This window comes from Nerophis ophidion, linkage group LG14 (assembly GCF_033978795.1).
Source record: "Nerophis ophidion isolate RoL-2023_Sa linkage group LG14, RoL_Noph_v1.0, whole genome shotgun sequence".
NCBI lineage: Eukaryota > Metazoa > Chordata > Actinopteri > Syngnathiformes > Syngnathidae > Nerophis > Nerophis ophidion.
In genome coordinates, this window is record NC_084624.1 from 26,477,514 (window position 1) to 26,500,089 (window position 22,576).

Below are 22,576 nucleotides of genomic sequence, written 5' to 3' on the forward strand. Positions count from 1 at the left end.
ATGCCCCCGGACAACATAGCTCCTAGGATCATTGGGACACGCAAACTCCTCTACCACGATAAGGTTGCAGCTCAGAGAGGACTATTTGCTAAATCTTTCACCAAAAATATTTTTCTTAGTGGAACATTTGATGTGAAGTAATCGGAAACTTGGATAAGTCAATAATTCATAATAACATTGATTTTGATTCAATATTATGTTTTGAGCAATGACACTTTGAAAGAAAAAAACAACTTTTAGTCAACGTCGCAACTTTTTCTAAATTACATTTAGCATTAAACCTTTTTGATTTCACTTTTGTTTATGTTTTTGTTTATTTTAATAGTATTTTTAGAATGTGCCGTGGGCCTTTAAAACATTAGCTGTGCGCCTCAAATGGCCTCCGGGGCGAACTTTTGACACACCTGCTATAGAATATAAAAAATAAAATCTGATAAATCTATGGGTAAAAAGCAGTGCCTGGCGACGCATGCGCGTTTATCATAACTCTCTCGCTCTCTCTGTCTCTGCCCCTGCCTCACGAATGCTGCTGCGCACACAATTATATATATTTTTTTAACCCTTTCTTAACCCTGAACGTACATTGAAAATACACGCAACCCTAACTTAAAATGCCAGACATTTGAGGCATTTAAGAAACTCCACCTGGACAGCTCCGCAAAGAGAACATATCCGGTGAAAAGAGGGGGTATGGTCAGTCTATCATAGCCCAGTCGTTGCTAGCATGCCGTGTGTTGTTATTTTTTTTGATTGATTGAAAGTTATATTGGTACATTTCACAGTACATATTCCGTACAATTGACCACTAAATGGTAACACCCGAATAAGTTTTGCAATTTGTTTAAGTCGGGATCCACGTAAATCAATTCATGGTGCCTCGGTGTGCATTGTTTACACAACGTGCGGTGCGCTACTTATATGTCCGTGTGGAACTCGTTCGGTACATCTCCGGACCGAACCGAAACCCTCTTACCGAAACGGTTCAATACAAATGCACGTACCATTACACCCCTAGTATATATATATATATATATATATATATATATATATATATATATATATATATATATATATATATATATATATATATATATATATATATATATACATACATATATATATATATATATATATATATATATATATATATATATATATATATATATATATATATATATATATATATATATATATATATATATATATCAGTGACGTGCAGTAAGGTTCATGGCGAGGCACTGACTTCATCACAGTCAGATTTATAAACATATTAACCCTATAGAGTATCTTATTCACCATTTGATTGGCAGCAGTTAATGGGTTATGTTTAAAACCTCATACCAGCATTCTTCCCTGCTTGGCACTCAGCATCAAGGGTTGGAATTAAGGGCTTAAATCACCAAAAATGATTAACGGGCGCTGCTGCTCACTGCTCCCCTCACCTCCCAGGGGGTTGAACAAGGGGATGGGTCGAATGCAGAGGACAAATTTCACCACACCTAGTGTGTGTGTGAGACAATCATTGGTACTTTACCTTAATGTAGCAGGTACTTTAGCTAGTATAGTATATCCATCCATCCATCCATTTTCTACCGCTTATTCCCTTTCGGGGTCGCGGGGGGCGCTGGCGCCTATCTCAGCTACAATCGGGCGGAATAAATTACACTTATTATTATCATTATTAGCGATAATACTGCTACCATTAACAATATTAAATAATCACATGTATGTACGAAATAACAAACACGACAGTACACAGTGTTGCCACTATGACAGGTGTAACACAGTGTTGTCACTATGACAGGTGTAACTGCGCTCCAGTGTTAGTGTTCATTCATTGTTTTTACTGTAGCATAAAAAATGCAGATGGCCTTAAAACTAATACTCAGTCACCATATTTAAGTACCCAAAATAAAGACTCGACATAAATATAAATTCAATCGGATCAGAAACATTGGAGGAAACAGGATTAAAACCCGATGCTAACCGCCCATAGAAAATACATGGGTACGGCTAGTAGCTACTATTAGCAAACAAATTCACTTACCAACTCGGCTTAATATCTCAACATGGACACACTCTTTCGTCGCAACTCGGTCCTGATGGTCGGCCCCTATAAGTTTACAATTAGTTGTAAAATGTTGGACGGTTGTTTTTACGATATGCAGGCAAACGACAACTTTAAAACATACCGGCTTCAGATGTCCCCAGGCTTAGCAGAGTAGTGCAAGAATGATCTCTGGGATCACAGCCCCCTCTACCACCAGGAGGCCGGATTACTGCGAGCCTCACACAGTGCGTCTTCGCAGGCGTTTTATGATTGCCCAGCACAAGAAATACGTTACACACATACAGTTGTTGACAAAATACACTGTACATTATATACCTCAGCTAACTTAACTATGGAACTGTATAATACAATTCATATAGCAATACGGTCTCACTGCACAGCAGACAGCAGTTAGCCGAGTCATTGCGCAATCCATGGGGAGGCTCAACTGGCTGTGACTCACCGCAAGTAATTCTCAGTATCTGAACGGCAAATGTGAAAATTAAGCGATTTTGAATAAAAAATTATTTAAAACTGGTGAAGTTAAATGGAAAATAATTTCATAGTATAATCACTGGATACATATAACAATATAATTTTTTTTTTCTTTTTAAATGTTTTTCTTTCCATGACTGCACATATGTATATATATATATATAAAGATTCACAACCCTAATATAAATGTATTAAATATATATATATATATATATATATACTGTATATATATATATATATATATATATATATATATATATATATATATAGCTATGTATGTATGTATGTATATATGTATATACTAGGGCTGTCTAACGATTAAAATATTTAATCGTTAGACAATCGCATTGTTCAGTTAACTAGACCAAGACCAAGGGTGTCAAACTTAATTTAGCTCAGGGGCCGTATGGAGGCAAATCTGTGTACACGCGGGCCGGACTATTAAAATCATGGCATTAAAACAAAAAAAAAAAAAGAAAACTTCAGATTGTTTTCTTTGTCTTACTTTGGCCACTCTGTGGAAACGCTCTCCACCCACACTGCTTGGTGCCACGTCTGAGCTGCTGTGACCATAGTAACTAATTTATCATGCAAAAGTGCATATTCCAACCATTGAAATACTTTGTATAGTTCAAGACTTACGGTCATTTGAAAACATCACTGTACATCATAATGGCAGCTACAGTTTCCATCTTTAAGATCTAAAACATTTTTGGGAATGTCCAGGAGGCCAGATTGAAAAGTTTAATGAGGCGAATGTGGCGCCCGGCCATTAATTTGTGTGACAGTGCAGTTTATCCACTGCACTATCAATACTGTTTTCATTTTAAACCTGACATGGTGGAAAAAGAGCCCTTGTAACCCCAGAGACATTTCCTCCTTCTTACCATTAGCATGACAGTCAAGTTGTACCTCCTCCTTTGACTCCAGCTTGTTGCCAACACGGTGCTGTTCACCAGTGTCAACCTGTCGGGTCTGTTCGTGCGCATCCTGACCGAGCGAACGCAGAGGAAGGCCTTCTTGCAGGCTCGCAACTGCATCGAAGAGAAACTGCTCATGGAGGACGAGAACGAGAAACAGGTACGCACGGTCACACTTTGTGCACAATGAAATCACGATGATGTACATTCTTTCTTTTTTCTTTTTTTTACAACCAAACACATATTCAGGAGCGCCTCCTCATGAGTTTGTTGCCCAGGAATGTAGCTATGGAGATGAAGGAGGACTTCCTGAAGCCCCCTGAAAGGATCTTTCACAAAATTTACATCCAGCGGCATGATAATGTCAGGTAGGATACTATTATGCTTACATAGAGTACATATCACGGTGGCATCAGACCCGTTTAGGCACTTCAAGCCTAGACACGTTGAACAACAGCATGGAGAGAATACGGCATTTAAAGATTTGCCGTTGAGGATCATTAAACAGAACCAAGCCAACATCTACTGACATAAAAGATCCAATTAGGGACTCACTAGGAATGGGATAATGGGCCACAAGTGTGCAACTTTTGGGTCATCAAGTCTCAGCTGCTCCCCGGAGGGCCAAAAAAAAAAAAAGGGCTTGTGATGTTTTAGCTTCCTGCTGGAGAATGAGGCAAATGAAACGATGGCAAGTAGATTTCACTCGTAGTCATGCATGCAAATGATGTTTCACTGGAAGGCAGTTGATGATTATTATACTTCTCAGGAAGTTGGACAGTAAAACAAGTAGTTGAGGAACTCCAGAAAAAACACATTTCCACTTTTCAGCTCCATTAAATGGATGGATCCCGGATGGACCGCTCCCTAAAATAGATGGAAGTTGCATTAGCTCGACACTCCATTTGGTACGAGCCCTAATGAATGTTTCTTGGAATGCCAAAAAGGTGTGTCGAATACGTTTTTCATAAAAATATAAACACTTGTATCATTGGTGTACCCCAGCATGACTGATCCATAAATAAAACCACAAAATTATTGTATTTTACGGACTATAAGGTGCACTCAATCATTTTTTTCCTCAAAACCCGACAGTGCGCCTTATAACCCGGTGCACTTAATGTACAGAATATTTCTGGTTTTGCTTACCAACCTCCAACCAATTATCTTTGGTACATGGTGTAATGATAAGTGTGACCAGTAGATGGCAGTCAAACATAAGATATATCTGTAGACTGCACAACGATGGCAATACGACTAAAGTAAACAACACCTACATTTTATTTGTTCCATTGAAAATATGGAACATTACACATGGCACTCAAAAATCTATCAAAATGTTTTAGTTCGACTTTGGATTGTCGGCGCATTAAATATTAAGTATTATTATGGAGTGTGTATAAGGTAAGACATTATCTGTCGTTTTGTTTCGCAATACTATGCAAAAGCAACTTTTCTTACCTTATGATACCTGCTGACCTGTATTTGGGATCTGCATAAATCCTGAAAAATTGTGCGAATCCGCTTTTGCAGTCCGTGAGGACACCGTAGTCGATAAGCTTCTTTTTTTTCTCTACCTTCTTAGGTGGCATTCATCCTCCACTGTTGCCATTTCTAATATAATAGGGGTCGGCAACCCGCGGCTCCGGAGCCGCATGCGGCTCTTTGATCAGTCTGATGTGGCTCAACTGCATACTTGCCGACCTCCCCGATTTTTCTGGGAAGTTTCCGGATATCACTGCCTCTCCCTGTAATCACTTGGGGCTAACAATATCCGATTTACATCCGGACAACATTGTTGAGGGTGTGCCTTTAACGTCCTTTAAAATATGTCGTCGCACCCTTTTATACACCATGCTATCAGCATGCCGGCTCGCTACACGTGACATGCGGCTTCTGTGATCATATGTAAGTGACTGCAAGGCATACTTGCTCAACAGCCATACAGGTTAAACTGAGGGTTGTGATATAAACAACTTTAACACTCTTACTAATATGGGCCCCACTGTGAACCCGCACTAAACAAGAATGACAAACACATTTCGGGAAATTATCCACACTGTAACACAACATAAACACAACAGAACAATTACCCAGAATCTTATGTATAAAAAATATACAATTAATTAAAATTAAACAAAAATCTAGCATTATAGTTATCTTTTTATATTTATTTTGTATAGTCACCGTAGAAAATTCAATAAATATTAAACATTTTAGATATAATAAATGTGTTTAAAAATTTGTTTTACATGCCTAAAGGGTTATTATCTATCGTCATCATCGTAATAATGAATTAGTTTTGTTGTTGTTGGTTGAAATAAAAAATATACAATGAAATCAAATTAAACAAAAATCTGCCATTTTAATTATTTTTGCTTTTATTTTTATTTTATTTTGAAAAGTCATTGTAGAAAATTCAATAAATATTCAGCCTTTTAAATTTATTAAATGCATTTTTTAATAAGCAATGCCATCCAAAGTATCAATTGTCATTGCAACAATAACACATACAATTGGGTGGTTTTTTTAATGAAAAAATACGTGAAGAAATAAAATCAAACAAAACTCGAACTTTATAATTGTTATTAGAAATTATTATCATGATCAGTTTCCTTGTTTCCTTTTTTCCATGCCTTGTTTAGAAAAACAGCAAGTTTTGGGGAGGAAAGTTTGCTCAGCCTCAGGATTAAGTTGCTCCAGGGGATTAAATGCAATAGAGACGACATTCTTGTTGCGTAACACACTGTGTATGTACGTGTGTGTGTGTGTGTCTAAATACGGATACCATCTGAAAGGAGTTTTGCTGATTGCTTTTGTGCCTCCCTACTGATAGAGCCCCCCTCTGAGAGCCGTCCAGATCAGACGCAGACGGGATTTATGTCGTCGGGGTGGACTTTAATTAGAACATAAACAGCGTGCGGCTCAATTTACTCCTTGCTTTCATTATTATATTTTAGAGAAAGGTGGGCAGTGTTTGATCTGATTACGTTCCAGCCAGGCGGATATTGTTGTGATCAGTTGCTAAAAATAAAAATATGATTAAACTCTGGTAAACGTGGGAGCAGTGAACAAGTTGGGAGAGGTTGACTACAATAATTGTCACCCCGAGGAGATACTTGGGACATTTTGTGCCATTCAGTGTTTTATTTTCGAGCCATTAGCCAATATACGGTAAGTCTGATCTGTGCAACAAAAACTCACAGAAAATCATTGAAAATGCTATTTTTGACCATCTAAGGTGGAGCTGGGCAAACATTTGGACTCGGGGGGCCTCATTGAAAGAGAAAAATGGGCCTGGGGGGGGCAATGTGTATGTGTGCTTAAATGATATATAACAAAGCGGCAACTCTATCGGACATTGTGACTTTTGGTATTAGTGTTCCTGAAAAAAAGGAACCCAAACCCATATACTGTACAGCAGATTTCATATATATATATATATATATATATATATATATATATATATATATATATATATATATATATATATATATATATATATATATGTATATATATGTATCTATATCTATATATGTATATATATCTATATATGGATATATATATATATATATATATATATATATATATATATATAAAACAAAGCGGCAACTCTATCGGACATTGTGACTTTTGGTGTTAGTGTTCCTGAAAAAAAGAAACCCAAACCCATATACTGTACAGCTGATTTTATACATATATATATATATATATATATATATATATATATATATATATATATATATATTAGGAACACTAATACCAAAAGCCACAATGTCCGATAGATTTCCCGCTTAGTTCCTGGCCTGAGCTGCTGCGATGTAGATTACCGTAATAACTCCTATAACATTTAAAAGTGCAGATTTCAACTATTGAAAAACTTCACACCAAGAGTGTGAGTTTTTGTATTAAAATATATTAAATTAATAAATAAAAATGCATGAAGAGTAGATTTTTTCTTCACAGGGTCTAATAATAGCAAAAACAAACCTTGAAATTAACTTTATTGAAATTATTTTAATGATTGTTTTTTTTTTAAGTAGTTTTGAAAGAGTGGAAACACAACATAAGATATGGTTTTTGGAAAGCTAAATTTGAAATCTGACAAAATAGCACTAAATAAAAGTCAGTTGCTCTCAACAATTGAACTTTCTCAGGCAACAATGCATTATATTTTTCGCACAATAAGGCGAACCTAAAATCCTTTAATTTTCTAAAAAAAATCGACAGTTTGCCTTATAACCCGGTGCGCCTAATGTATGGCATGATTCTGGTTGTGCTATTGACCTCGAAGCAATTTTATTTGGTACATGGTGTAATGATAAATGTGACCAGTAGATGGTAGTCATACATGAGAGATAATGTAGACTGCAATATGATGGCAGTAAACAACACCAAAACGTGAAATGTTCCATTATGAATATAGAACATTCCACACAGCGCTCAAAAATCTGTCAAAATATTTTTAGTATTACTTGGGTACGCTATGATGTTGCACCGCTTGATGGATTGTCGGCGTATTAAAGATACGAGTATTATTATGGTGCGTGTATAAGAGCGCAAAATGGCACCTATGAGCAGACATACAGTATTACCTGGCCTTTTGTTTCGCAATATTATGCAAAACCAACTTTTTTTACCTTCTGGTTCCTGCTGATGTGTATTTGGGATCTGCATAAGTCTTGAAAATGTGCGCGCCTCCGCCATTGTAGTCCGTGAGGATCCCGTAGTCATCAGCTTTTCTTTTTCTCTACCTTCTTATGGGGCATTCATCTTCCGCTGTTTTCATTTCTAATATAAAGTAGCGTAACCTTCTTACTTATATCTGTCAGTAAACCAGCTATCAAAGCGCTAAAAACTGTAGTGAGTTTACATAATTCACCCACGGAACTTTAGTTATTAGAGGGTTCCGGTCAGACGGTTTTTCACCGGACAAATTTCCGGCATTGACGTTGCATTTTTGAGCCACAGATTGGAAGGTGTTGCTCCGTTATTGATTGAAGAAAAGTCTGAATGTCATTAAAACAGTTAGCTCCATCTTTTGACACTTCTTCCATTCCCGTCCTTGCACGCTACACCGCTACAACAAAGATGACGGGAGAAGACGCTTTCGACAGTGAGCCACGTAAATAAGACCGCCCACAAAACGGAGCATCCTGAAGCGATTGTCAGAAAGCGGCTTGAAGACGGTCTGTAAAACATAATCTATGCAACATTTTGACCAAAGAGCCACCATTACATGTTATGTAGACCACAAGGATGTGTTTTCCATTTAGAAAAAAATTATAATACGACTGCCCGAATGCAGCTGAGATAGGCTGCAGCACCCCCCGCGACCCTGAACAGGACAAGCGGTAGAAAAATGGATGGATGGATGGATGACCCCTTTAATGCTCCTTATAATCCTGTGAAAAAAGACCTGATTAGACCCGCTCATCGGCAGTGCGCCTTTTTAATCCGATGCGCCCTATGGTCTTTAAAATACGGTAATAATATTAATTTGTACCCAGCTTTTGTTGTTATTTTTAGACACACGTGTATGTGAATTTAATGACTGCTTAAAGGTTAGTTTGATCACTGATATTTAAAGGTCAAATAATTGATAAGGTGTGGCTCTCCTACTTTTGAGTGTTTATTATACATGTTGTTCACAGCAGGTTTCAGCATTGGAATGGCACCCCCGAATATACCAATTGCCTTCAAGTAAATTATTCTTCACACAAATGCTAATTTCCACGGCAAATATCTTTGCCAGCTCACAGTAAAAATCACAAGTTCACATGAGTGCTAAATGCAACTTTACACCTCCATCTCTCCACATGGGCTTTAAATACCTTTTCAGAATTATGCAGAGCTGACGCTTAAACGGAATAAACAGCAAACTAACAGAGTGGAAACAAAAATTATTGTACACTGTATAATATATTATATATAGTATGTCACAGATAAAGCTCTGTTTCAAATCTAAAGGTAAGATGTGTAAAGAGGAACTGCACTTTTTTTCACAATCTTGATAAGAGACAAGAAGACGAATTAATTTTTTTTAACGCATTCTAACTCATAAATTAACGTAAATAAAAGTCAGATGACAATGGAGTCAATGGTAGGTCCTTTATTCTGTCCATTAAAGGCCTACTGAAATGAGATTTTCTCATTCAAACGGGGATAGCAGGTCCATTCTATGTGTCATACTTGATCATTTCGCGATATTGCCATATTTTTGCTGAAAGGATTTAGTAGAGAACATCCACGATAAAGTTCGCAACTGGAGAAAAGCCCTGCCTCTACCGGAAGTCGCAGACGATGACGTCACATGTTGATGGCTCCTCACATTTTCACATTGATTTTAATGGGAGCCTCCAACAAAAATAGCTATTTGGACCGAGAAAACCACAATTTCCCCATTAATTTGAGCGAGGATGAAAGATTCATCTTTGATGATATTGATAGTGACGGACTAGAAAACGAAAAAAATGAAAAGTTAAAAAAAAAACGCGATTGCCTTGGGACGGATTCAGATGTTTTTAGACATATTTACTAGGATAATTCTGGGAAATCCCTTATCTTTCTATTGTGTTGCTAGTGTTTTAGTGAGTTTAACAGTACCTGATAGTCGGAGGTGTGTCTCCACGGGTGTGTTGACGGGCAGTGTCTGATGGAAGTCGACGACAGCTTTATGGGCGGCACAAGCTCAGCTGATCTCCGATAAGAAGCGACTTTTTACCACAATTTTCTCACCGAAACCTGCTGGTTGACATTCGGTTGGGATCTATGTTTGCTGTGATCCATAGTAAAGTTTCACCTCCGTGAATTTTAAACAAGGAATCACCGTGTGTTTGTGTGGCTAAATGCTAAAGCTTCCCAACTCCATCTTTCTACTTTGACTTCTTCAATATTAATTGAACAAATTTCAAAGGATTCAGCAACACAGATCTCCAAAATACTGTGAAACTATGCGGTTAAAGCAGATGACTTTTAGCTGTGTGTGTGTGTGCAGCGCTCATATTTCCTAACAGCCCGTGACGTCAAGCGTACACGTCATCATTACACGACGTTTACAAGAAAAAACTCCCAGGAAATTTACAATTGCAATTTAGTAAACTAAAAAGGCCGTATTGGCATGTGTTGCAATGTTAGTACTTCATCATTGATGTATAAACTATCAAATTGCATGTTGTGTAGTAGTGGGTTTCAGTAGGCCTTTAAGCCCTCTAAGGTTTTATCATGTTTGTTGGGTAGTCATCAATGATGTGCTGTCGTATGCTTAAAATGAGCAAAATACCATCCATCCATCCATTTTTCTACCGCTTATTCCTTTTGGGGTCGCGGGGGGCGCTCTTGCCTATCTCAGCTACAATCGGGTGGAAGGCGGTGTACACCCTGGACAAGTCTTACATATTAAATGTTATTATAAATAGAATACAGAAGAATAGAATAGAAAGTACTTTATTGATCCCCGTGTAGTGTGTATATAAAATCTTAATGGAGGTGTATGGATATTTTTTAAGTGCTTTACAGCTTATAGGCTCCTATGTAAGCAGACTTTTTATAGTATTTACTTGCTAGTTAGAATGCATTTTAAAAAATCACGTGTTCTTGTCTTACATAATGAGTGTAAAATGTTAGGCAAAATTCCCCCCAAAAGTGCAGTTCCCCTTTAAGCTCAGTGCATGGTGTAGGTCACAGGTGTCAAACTCAAGGCCCGGGGGCCAAATCTGGCCTGCCTAATTTTTTTATGTGGCTCGCGAAAACCTGGGAATAATGTGTTAAGAAAATTGTAAATTTTTTCTTACTAAATATATTGGTTGTTTCCCTTTTGACATTAAAAATCATGTACTGCATGCAATTGCATATCTTTTAAAATTCAATATTTTCAAAATCTTAATATTATCATGTATTCCAGAAATACTTTTTGTTAAATTAAAGAGAAATACTCTACTTAAATATCTGCTTGACTTATGATTTCAAAACAAATTATCAATCAAATTGTAAATTTTAAAATTGACAATATATTTTACGGTTAAAAAATTAAAAAAACTGTACTACTGTTTTTTTCTCCACATACAGTAAGACACTACAACATTAAATAACAAACAAAAAACAACAAGATTTTACGGTAAAAAACAAAAAAACTGACAGCTCTGGTGCTTGAATTTTACCTCTAAAAACAGTGGTATTGTTTCTCCATTTATTCAATTTGTTTATATGCTGTGAAAAACCCACTGCTTTTGTTACGCTTGCGTGGCGTTGTGATGCCGGAGGTCGTCTTTTCAGGATGCAGAGGGATGTCAGGAAGCGGCCAGCAGGTGAGAATAAATTGTTTATTCTAGTTGCAGAACAAAATATGCTGCGCGGTGCCCACGGCACGGAAAACAAAAGGGTAGCCAAAAGATGTTAGTAGCAAAAATGCAGACTATGAGCGTAACCAAGAGCGTAACTTGTTGCATGGGAGCAAACAAGACCAACAGACCGAAAGAGGCCAGCGCGTAAACTAAATAGCCCTCTGATTAGTGCCCGTGCAACAGGTGCGCGTTCCGAACACTAACCAGAGGCAGGTGACCGTAATCTGCCATCGTGGCAACTGAGCTACACAAACTCAACAGGTGCTGAGAACACAAGTGAACCCCCCCTTAAAGGACAGATTCAAGATGTCCCTTGGAAAAAATACAACCCAAATCACTAAGATACTGTTCAAGAGTACAGGGAGGGCTGAGGGAGGACTTGGTGGTGGGTCGCCAGGCTAAGTGTCCCCGGTGGATCCACCGGGGACGAGTCAGGTGGCTGCGGCGAATGGAACGCCGCTGCCGCAGGCGAGACGGGCGACCACGGAAAGGCCACAGTCGTGGCCGCCGAGAAGGTGCGCGTGAGTGGCGCCAGAAGTACAGCAGCTGGAGATTTATATGACAACGTCCTGGGCGTCGTTGCTGTTTGCGCCACTGGCGTTCATTCACTGACCTCTGAGAGAGCTGCTTGTGCAGACGAACCACTCGAGGTCGCTGAGACGACGATGAGGGCGAGGAAGGTGGCGGCGCCCTGGCAAGGCCCACCGAAGACGAAGAGAGAGCAGACGTCGCCGTGGAAGCGGTAGGCATCGTCGTCGCCGTGGAAACCGAAGGAGCAGGCATCGTCGTCGCTGTGGAAGGAAGCCGGAGCAGCAGGCGTCGTCGTCGACGATGAAGCAGGAGGCGGCGCCGTCGTCATAGTGGAAGCAGGAGGCGGCGCTGTCTTCGTCGTGGATGCAGGAGGCGGAGCCGTTGTCGTCGTGGAAGCAGGAGGCGGGGCCGTCGTCGTCGTGGAAGCAGGAGGCGGGGCCGTCGTCGTCGTGGAAGCAGGAGGCGGAGCCGTCGTCGTCGTGGAAGTAGGAGGCGCCAGCGTCGTCGTCATGGAAGCACGTGCTGGTGTGGGAACCAGACTTGGAACAGGTGCTGGTGTGGGAACCAGACTTGGAGCAGCTGCTGGTGTGGGAACCAGACTTGGAGCAGGTGCTGGTGTGGGAACCAGACTTGGTGCAGGTGCTGGTGTGGGAACCAGACTTGGTGCAGGTGCTGGTGTGGGAACCAGACTTGGTGCAGGTGCTGGTGTGGGAACCAGACTTGATGCAGGTGCTGGTGTGGGAACCAGACTTGGTGCAGGTGCTGGTGTGGGAACCAGACTTAGAGCAGATGCTGGTGTGGGAACCAGACTTGGTGCAGGTGCTGGTGGGGGAACCAGCCTTGGTGCAGGTGCTGGTGTGGGAACCAGCCTTGGTGCAGGTGCTGGTGTGAGAACCAGCCTTGGACTTGGTGCTAACCTTGTGCTGGTGGCCCAGCAGGCCGAAAGACTGGCGGTGGTGACCGGGCGGGAGGTTGCGGCTTGGCAGGCCGAAAGACCGGTGGTGGTGGCCGGGCCGGAGGTAGCAGCTTGGCGGGCTGAAAGACTGGTGGTGGTGGCCGGGCCGGGGGTTGCGGCTTAGCATGCTGAAGGACTGTTGGTGGTGGCCGGGCCGGGTGTTGCGGACTTGGCTGGGCTTAGCTCCTAGCACTAGCCCCCACTCAAGAAGCGGATACCAGACACGCTTCCTGTGGTCTGGAATTGTCCTTAAGGGTGGGAGGAGGGAAGTCAGGAGGGGGCTAGACTCCTCCCCTTCTGATTGTACAAAATGTCTATTTGACCCCCCAATTGCAGACAAAGTGTCCCCTGACGCTTGGGATTGTTCCTCAAGTTTTAGTTCAGTTAGTACCTTCCGGTACTACTCATCCACCCAAGCAGGACTGTACTTTTCAAGGATTGTCCCAGATGATGAGTGGGCTGGAACAGGAAGTGGAGAAGGCTGAGCAACACGTGGCACGGCAGACAGAGGAGGCGGAGACGGGCTTGGAGCAACAGCAGGCAGAGAAGGTTTTGCAGGGCGTGTCAGTTCGGCTGGCAGGAACTGAGCCACCCCCGTAGTGGACTGTAGTGACGACCAGGAGGGAGAAAACATAGGAGTGGGCGGAGTTTGAGCCATAGGGGGTGGGGCCAAAGTAATTGGGGGCTGAGCTTGAAAGTCAGAAGGTGACTGGGACTGACTAGACCTACAATTAACAAAAATGTCCTGATAGTGTTTAATTGTCGAAAAAAAGTTATTAGGAAGTGGTTGACAGTAAGAATTAACAGAATGTAAAAAAATGTCTTTGTCTATGATGTCATCAAAAGTGGGCAGGGGCGTGTCATCAGGGGGCGTGTCATTAGGGGGCGCCAACGGGATGACGTCATAGCTGCAATCCCACTGATTGACAGGCCAGCCGGAGAAATCTTTGAAAACATGGTCATTATAATTACCAACTATCTGAAGAGAATCCTGGGCTGCTTGTAGCTGCCTTTGCGCCGGAGGGAAACGTTGTGGGATTGGTGCGTCTTTGCCGCGAGCCGAAGTGTTCTTGGGTGACTTCCACTTTCGCTGACGCGTTCGGGCTGGCTGTGAGCGGACATCCCCGGGCCAGATGGAGTCGATTTGGACTAATGAACCGTTAGGCCCCCACAAAAGGTCTTCACGCTCCAAAGGTGAATACCAGAGAGTCTCTCTCTTCATCGCCTTTAAGACCAGCCACGTCCCATAGCCGAAATCCTCCACGCCCTCTTCGAAAAGACTGTTTGCTGTTGGTCTTCTGTTACACTTGCGTGGCATTGTGATGCCAGAGGTCGTCTTTTCAAGATGCAGAGGTATGTCAGGAAGCGGCTTGCAGGTGAGAATAAATTATTTATTCTAGTTGCAGAACAAAATATACTGCGCGGTGCCCACGGCACGGAAAACAAAAGGGTAGCCAAAAGATGCTAGTATCAAAAATGCAGACTATGAGCGTAACCAAGAGCGTAACTTGTTGCATGGGAGCAAACAAGACCAACAGACCAACAGATGCTGAGAACACAAGTGAACTGAAAACATAAAGAGAATATGATCCGGGCAGCGGATCATAACAGCTTTTACCGTAAAATTATGGTGAATTGTGCCAGTTTTTAAAGTAAAATTTAATTATTTTTGTTGCAGCTTATGTAAAAAAAATGTTGTTAATGTATTACTGTATATATATATGAAGAGTTCATATGCAAAAGCAGATAAATCCATTTTGACCGATTCTGTATATTAACGATTTTCTGCCTGCTGGTGTTGCCGGTACATGTACAAGCATACAATGGTTTATTTAATATCAACATAAGCAAGTCATGAAAGCCTAAACTTTTAAGAAATGCTGATGTAATGAATGGCTTTCAAATAAGAGTGTTTGATGTGGTTTTACGTCAAAAGCAGATATATCCAAATTATGATATGTTGCAAAAACAGATATCTCCAAAATCGTTTTCTTTGCGGTCGTTATTTCGCATAATATTCAAGATAAAGATAGAGAGAAAAACAGAACGTGAAATTTATCGAAAGCCACATTTCAAGGTAACAACTGTTCACATTTATTTACTTCATTATTTAACAGTTTCGATCCCTTGGTACGCATAAATCTAGCTGTCCCTGCGAACATTGTTTTTTCGTACTTGCTAACCGGACATGCTTTTTTGGAACTGTGACCTCACATATTTACCTTGTGCTTTTCAGCACAAAAAACAAACAAAAAAACAGTGTTGCAATGAAGACAATGTTTTATTAATAAAACAACCACAAATGCTCAACCTGGTTTGCCTATCAAAAACACTCCTGTGCAGATAACAGCTCACTCATCATCGCTATCGACATTAGCTCCATGCTCGACAACATCGTTTAACGCAGCGGTGTAAAACTCACGGACACGCGTGCTAGCGCCAACATCAAATAACTTCAACAGGTCAGTTTTTTTCGCTGGCTTAACAGTGTTCACAGGAGAAGCTTCCAAATGATTCATGCGTGGATAACAACACTGAGTGAGTCCGTGCGCGCCGCCATTTTGTTTGTCACGTGATCCCGTACTGCAGCCCTGGTTGGGCAAACGGATATATCGGCTTTTGTGGTAAATGATCCATGGCGCTTATCGGCCTTTGCAATAAATCGCTGAACTAAATGACGTTAAAAGCGGCATTTGTCTGCATTTGCAAACAAATTGATTTTGGTATACCACAATAGAAGTGGCGGACTATATATTACCGAGGCTGGGCTAAACTTTATCAAAATGGCGTTTATCGGTTTTTGCGTATGAACTCTTCATATATACATGTATATTCATATATTACTCATTGTTAAAAGCGGCCCTCTGAAGGCAGCCGTAACTGCGAAAGGCCCTCAATGAAAACAAATTTGACACCCCTGCTCTAGGTAAAAGACAATGGCGGTTGAAATGAGGTAAGCCAAAAATAACAGGGCACAAGGGAGGTCACATGAAGTCATTGCTGCTGACAATGAAGCGGTCATTTCATGGTTGCCGTCCACCCTAAAAATATATATATTTCCCTATAATTCCGCATAGAATAAAATCATGTCCTGGCATGGCCTCAAAGCACTTAGAGATGTGATATTTTCAATTGAATTGGATCTTACAAACGGCTCTTTTAAGTAAACAATGAGAAGCGATGCACTAAGCCATTCGTTTGGGAGCATTTTTCTTTTATGCCCATTGTCACCCGACCGGCAACTAGACTACAAAATCAGAGTCACTTTTGAATTCATTTAAATTTTTCATTATTTTTATTTAATTTTTATGGTTCTTTGTTTTAATATAGTTAAGCATACACATGGGTTGTACAATATACTGGTACGAGCATTTTTCATTCATAATTGTGTGAATGCTCCAAAGCATTTTTCATCCGATTCAAACTGTTCCAACTGCAAACTGTTCAGCCTATTCGAATTCGAAGGCTTTCCCTTGACAAATTCCAAAAATTACCAGATTTCCCAGAATTCCAGGTTTTACGGGACTTTTTTCCAATTCAAAATTAATTGGCCATTTCTCAAACTTCCACCGATTCCACATCTTCCTACCTTTAACATATTCCACTCATCATGGAAATTTAAACTTTTTTTCTAGGTAAAAAAAATTTCCAGGACGTCCCACAATTGAATTTTTTTCAAACCCTTTTTTGTGGCGACTATTCCTTCCACATTTCAACCCACTGCAACCGTTCCACCGACCAAACATTCCTCTTAATCAGGACAAAAACTAAGCTGTTTTTTTAACTGAAAAAATTCCCAGTTCCCCTGAAATTTCTTGAACTCCTTAATACCATTTTTCAATAAAAATGTTACTACTTCCACATTTCTCGACCGATTTGAAACATTCCAACACCAACCATTTCAACTCCTTCAGAATATTCAAGTCTTAGCATTTTCCCAAAAATTCCCCAAATTCCCAAATTTCCATGAAATTCCCATTGAAAAGAATGGGACATTTTTCAAAGTACCACAATTCCCACATTTGTCATCCGTTTCAAACCGTTCTAACTGTTGTAAATATTCAGCCTGTTCGGGAATGGTGTGCTCTCCTTCAACAATTTTCAAGAATCCCCAGTTTTCAGGGAAATTTTCCAAACTCAAACTGAATCGTCCATTTTTTAAACTTCCACAATTCGCACATTTTTCAACCTATTCAAACCATTACAACTTCAACACATTCCACTCATCCAGCTAACACTTTCCCAAGTTCCTAACTAAATTCCGTTTTTTCTGGAAATTAAAACTCTTTAACATTCAAACCATTTCATCATTCATACTATTCTTACATTCATACTACATTCTATCAGGTTTTCAGTCCAACTTCAGCATTGGAGCATTCACACGCAATTCCGTCAGGAAATGCCTCATCTAGATTAATATTATGTTGTTGTTTTTTTCATTTTATTTCTTTGTTTGATTTTTTTATGAATGAAATAAATAACTGAACTGAAAACAAAACAAAAATATAGTCAGTATTTTAGAATAATACCCACCAATTGAGTTTTATTTGTGTAAATGTAAATTATTCTCATCCACATTTTGTGTGAAAACCACTACCAGTGGATGTTTTCCTTGATTAAAAAAAACAACCATAACAATTCAGTATTTTGACCGACTCTTTAAGATCCGTAAAACCTATCTCTAGAAACGCTTACCAAGCATTAAATAAGATTGCTGTGGTTTGTTAATTTTCGTTTTCCATTGCAGCTCGGAAATGAGAAAGAAATAAAATAATTACTCCTCCCTGCTGCCTACCGTCAAGCCGGAGATGCCAGGGTAGAAATACAAAAAGACAAGGCTTACTTAAAGAATTAACTGGAAAAAATAAACTTAATTTGGCTCTCTCAGTCTTTAGTGGGCTTGCAACAGGATTTATTGTGTTACCTCCAGGGATTAGATAACTGGACATGTGTTGTGTAGGCTGCCTATTCAAAATCAATTTGGGTTGTATCCAGTCCTTTGCTCTATTATTGGCCGCTGTTGTGTACAGTATGTATCCACAATGCAAGTTAAGGTGTCACATTTGGCCCACTGCGGTGCTGGGATTCCATTTGTGCTAATGCAACATTCACCGTCCAAAATATTTGTCAGTCACTCGCTGATTGTGGCCAATTAAAGTGTCGGCGTTAATTAATCCGTCGCCCCTCGTCTTGGGTGACATCTGACAGACAACACAGAGGCGGCCAAAGTGTGGCAGCCATGATTGGACATCGTATTTTCGTTGCATGTTAATCCTCCTCGCTTCTTCTAAATTCTAATGAATCATTTATGTGGACTTTTTGTGTGAAAGTTGTTTGTTAACATTAGAATGTCAGGACAAGTGTGGTTATATTTCCCTACAGCCGGGTGGAAATTGATTTTTAGTTACTGCTAGTGGCGGCGGTATATCAGTGCGATATCGGAAAAACAAAAAATATCGGATTATTTCTTTTTGCATCCACAATCTCCGATACGAGCAGTCCTGCAGCGCGTTTACACGTGCAAAGCTGGACAACCAGTTAACATCTAGATGTCCTTTTCTTGTATTTTAGTTAAAAGGTAAACATAATAGGTTATAGGCTATTAGGAGCGTGCAGCTACACAACAGCAAGGCAAACAATAGCGCACTAGCTATACATACGTAATACTGTAATGGCCTGTTTAAGATACAAACACCATGCGGTAAACAGCACTGGGAATCTATAAAATTAAGTACAAACCCCGTTTCCATATGAGTTAGGAAATTGTGTTAGATGTAAATATAAACGGAATACAATGATTTGCAAATCCTTTTCAACCCATATTCAGTTGAATATGCTACAAAGACAACATATTTGATGTTCAAACTGATAAACTTTTTTTTTTGCAAATAATCATTAACTTTAGAATTTGATGCCAGCAACACGTGACAAAGAAGTTGGGAAAGATGGTAATAAATACTGATAAAGTTGAGGAATGCTCATCAAACACTTATTTGGAATATCTCACAGGTGTGCAGGCTAATTGGGAACAGGTGGGTGCCATGATTGGGTATAAAAACAGCTTCCCAAAAAATGCTCAGCTTTCACAAGAAAGGATGGGGCGAGGTACACCCCTTTATCCACAACTGCGTGAGCAAATAGTCAAACAGTTTAAGAACAACATTTCTCAAAGTGCAACTGCAAAAAATTTAAGGATTTCAATATCTACAGTCCATGATATCATCAAAAGGTTCAAAGAATCTGGGGAAATCACTCCACTTAAGAGGCATGGCCGGAAACCAACATGAATGACCGTGACCTTCGATCCCTCAGACGGCACTGTATCAACAACTGACATTAATGTCTAAAGGATATCTCCACATGGGCTCAGGAACACTTCAGAAAACCACTGTCACTAAAAACAGTTTGTCGCTACATCTGTAAGTGCAAGTTAAAGCTCAACTATGCAAAGCGAAAGCCATTTATCAACAACATCCAGAAACGCTGCCGGCTTCTCTGGGCCCGAGATCATCTAAGATGGACTGATGCAAAGTGGAAAAGTGTTCTGTGGTCTGACGAGTCCACATTTCAAATTGTTTCTGGAAAAATTCGACATCGTGTCATCCGGACCAAAGGGGATGCGAACCATCCAGACTGTTATCGACGCAAAGTTCAAAAGCCAACATCGGTGATGGTATGGGAGTGCATTAGTGCCCAAGGCAAGGGTAACTTACACATCTGTGAAGGCACCATTAATGTTGAAAGGTACATACAGGTTTTGGAGCAACATACCAACCCCGTTTCCATATGAGTTGGGAAATTGTGTTAGATGGAAATATAAACGGAATACAATGATTTGCAAATCCTTTTCAACCCATATTCAGTTGAATGCACTACAAAGACAAGATATTTGATGTTCAAACTCATAAACTCAATTTTTTTTTTTGCAAATAATAATTAACTTAGAATTTCATGGCTGCAACACATGCCAAAGTAGTTGGGAAAGGGCATGTTCACCACTGTGTTACATCATCTTTTCTTTTAACAACACTCAATAAATGTTTGAGAACTGAGGAAACTAATTGTTGAAGCTTTGAAAGCGGAATTCTTTCCCATTCTTGTTTTATATAGAGCTTCAGTCGTTCAACAGTCCGGTGTCTCCGCTGTCGTATTTTACGCTTCATAATGCGCCACACATTTTCCATGGGAGACAGGTCTGGACTGCAGGCGGGCCAGGAAAGTACCCGCACTCTTTTACTACGAAACCACGCTGTTGTAACACGTGGCTTGGCATTGTCTTGCTGAAATAAGCAGGGGCATCCATGATAACGTTGCTTGGATGACAACATATGTTGCTCCAAAACCTGTATGGACCATTCAGCATTAATGGTGCCTTCACAGATGTGTAAGTTACCCATGCCTTGGGCACTAATGCACCCCCATACCATCACAGATGCTGGCTTTTGAACTTTGCGCCAATAACAATCCGGATGGTTATTTTCCTCTTTGTTCCGGAGGACACCACGTCCACAGTTTCCAAATATAATTTGAAATGTGGACTTGTCAGACCACAGAACACTTTTCCACTTTACATCAGTCCATCTTAGATGAACTCGGGCCCAGCGAAGCCAGCAGTGTTCCTTAGTGTTGTTGATAAATGGGTTTTGCTTTGCATAACTTGCACTTACAGATGTAGCAACCAACTGTAGTTACTGACAGTGGTTTTGTGAAGTGTTCCTGAGCCCATGTGGTGATATCCTTTACACACTGATGTCGGTTTTTGATGCAGTACCGCCTGAGGGATCAACGGTCCATAATATCATCGCTTACATGCAGTGATTTCTCTAGATTCTCTGAACGTTTTGATGATTTTACGGACGGTAGATGGTAAAATCCCTAAATTCCTTGCAATAGCTCGTTGAGAAATGTTGTTCTAAAGCTGTTCGACAATTTGCTTATAAATTGGGGACCCTCGCCCCATCCTTGTTTGTGAATTACTTAGCATTTCATGGAAGCTGCTTTTATACCCAATCATGGCACCCAACTGTTCCCAATTAGCCTGCACACCTGTGGGATGTTCCAACTAAGTGTTTGATGAGCATTCCTCAACTTTCTCAGTATTTATTGCCACCTTTCCCAACTTCTTTGTCACGTGTTGCTGGCATCAAATCCTAAAGTTAATGATTATTTGCAAAAAAAAAAAAAAGTGTTTATCAGTTTGAACATCAAATATGTTGTCTTTGTAGCATATTCAACTAAATATGGGTTGAAAATAATTTGCAAATCATTGTATTTCGTTTATATTTACAATTAACACAATTTCCCAACTCATAAGGAAACGGGGTTTGTATGTTGCCATCCAAGCAGCGTTATCACATGGCTTCATAGTAAAAGAGTGCGGGTACTACACCGGCTTGCCTGTAGTCCAGACCTGTCTCCCATTGAAAATGAAGCCTAAAATACCACAAGACTAGAGGCTATGGTGAGACTGTTGAACAACTTAAGCTGTACATCAAGCAAAAACGGGAATCAATTATTCTTGAAAAGCCGAAAAAATTGGTCTCCTCAGTTCCCAAACATTTACTGAGTGTTGTTAAAAGGAAAGGCCATGTAACACAGTGGTAAAAATGCGCCTGTGACAACTTTTTTGCAATGTGTTGCTGCCATTAAAGGGCTACTGAAATGCGATTTTCTTATGTAAACGGGGATAGCAGGTCCATTCTATGTGTCATACCTGATCATTTTGCGATCTTGCCATATTTTTGCTGAAAGGATTTAGTGGAGAACATCTACGATAAAGTTCGCAACTTTCGGTGCTGAGAGAAATGCCCTGCCTCTACCGGAAGTCGCAGACGATGACGTCACACGTGTGGGGGCTCCTCACTGTGACGGACTCCCAGCCGTCCTTGTGTGGGTTGCGGTGACACTGGACACACGACGCGTCGTAGCAGGTTTGATTTGCTTTTATTGTTTCGCACAACCTTTCTTCGGGCCAGTCGGGCGCGCCCATTTCTAGTGCGCCGGTTCTGCTTCCTGGTCGCATTGCACCTTTCGGTGCTCGCCTGCTGCGTCTGTGGCGGGGACTAATCTTGCCGTGCTCTGTTGTCGTGCTCGTGGTCGGGTTGCCATGGTTAACTCCTCTCTCTCCCGATTGTGCCCCCTCCGCCTCTCTTAAAGTCTAGGAGGAGATGCGCAGATTGTGAGCAGGTGTGTGTCCTACGCACCTGACTCCGATTGCCGTCCTGCCGCTCCGCGTGCGTCACGCCTCTCCTCGCCGCCGCATGCCCCACCTCCTGGCCTCCAT

At 40.5% G+C, this 22,576-nt stretch overlaps 1 protein-coding gene across 2 annotated transcripts in view; it reads left to right on the top strand.

The window, feature by feature from the left end:
* LOC133568376 (adenylate cyclase type 1-like) overlaps positions 1-22,576 on the top strand; it is a 160,603-nt gene that overhangs the window by 38,538 nt on the left and 99,489 nt on the right. For both annotated transcript variants that reach the window (XM_061920273.1, XM_061920274.1), the window contains exons 2-3: positions 3,476-3,625; positions 3,715-3,833. In XM_061920273.1, coding sequence (XP_061776257.1) covers positions 3,476-3,625; positions 3,715-3,833 — 269 coding nt within the window. The remainder of the gene's footprint in view (positions 1-3,475; positions 3,626-3,714; positions 3,834-22,576) is intronic.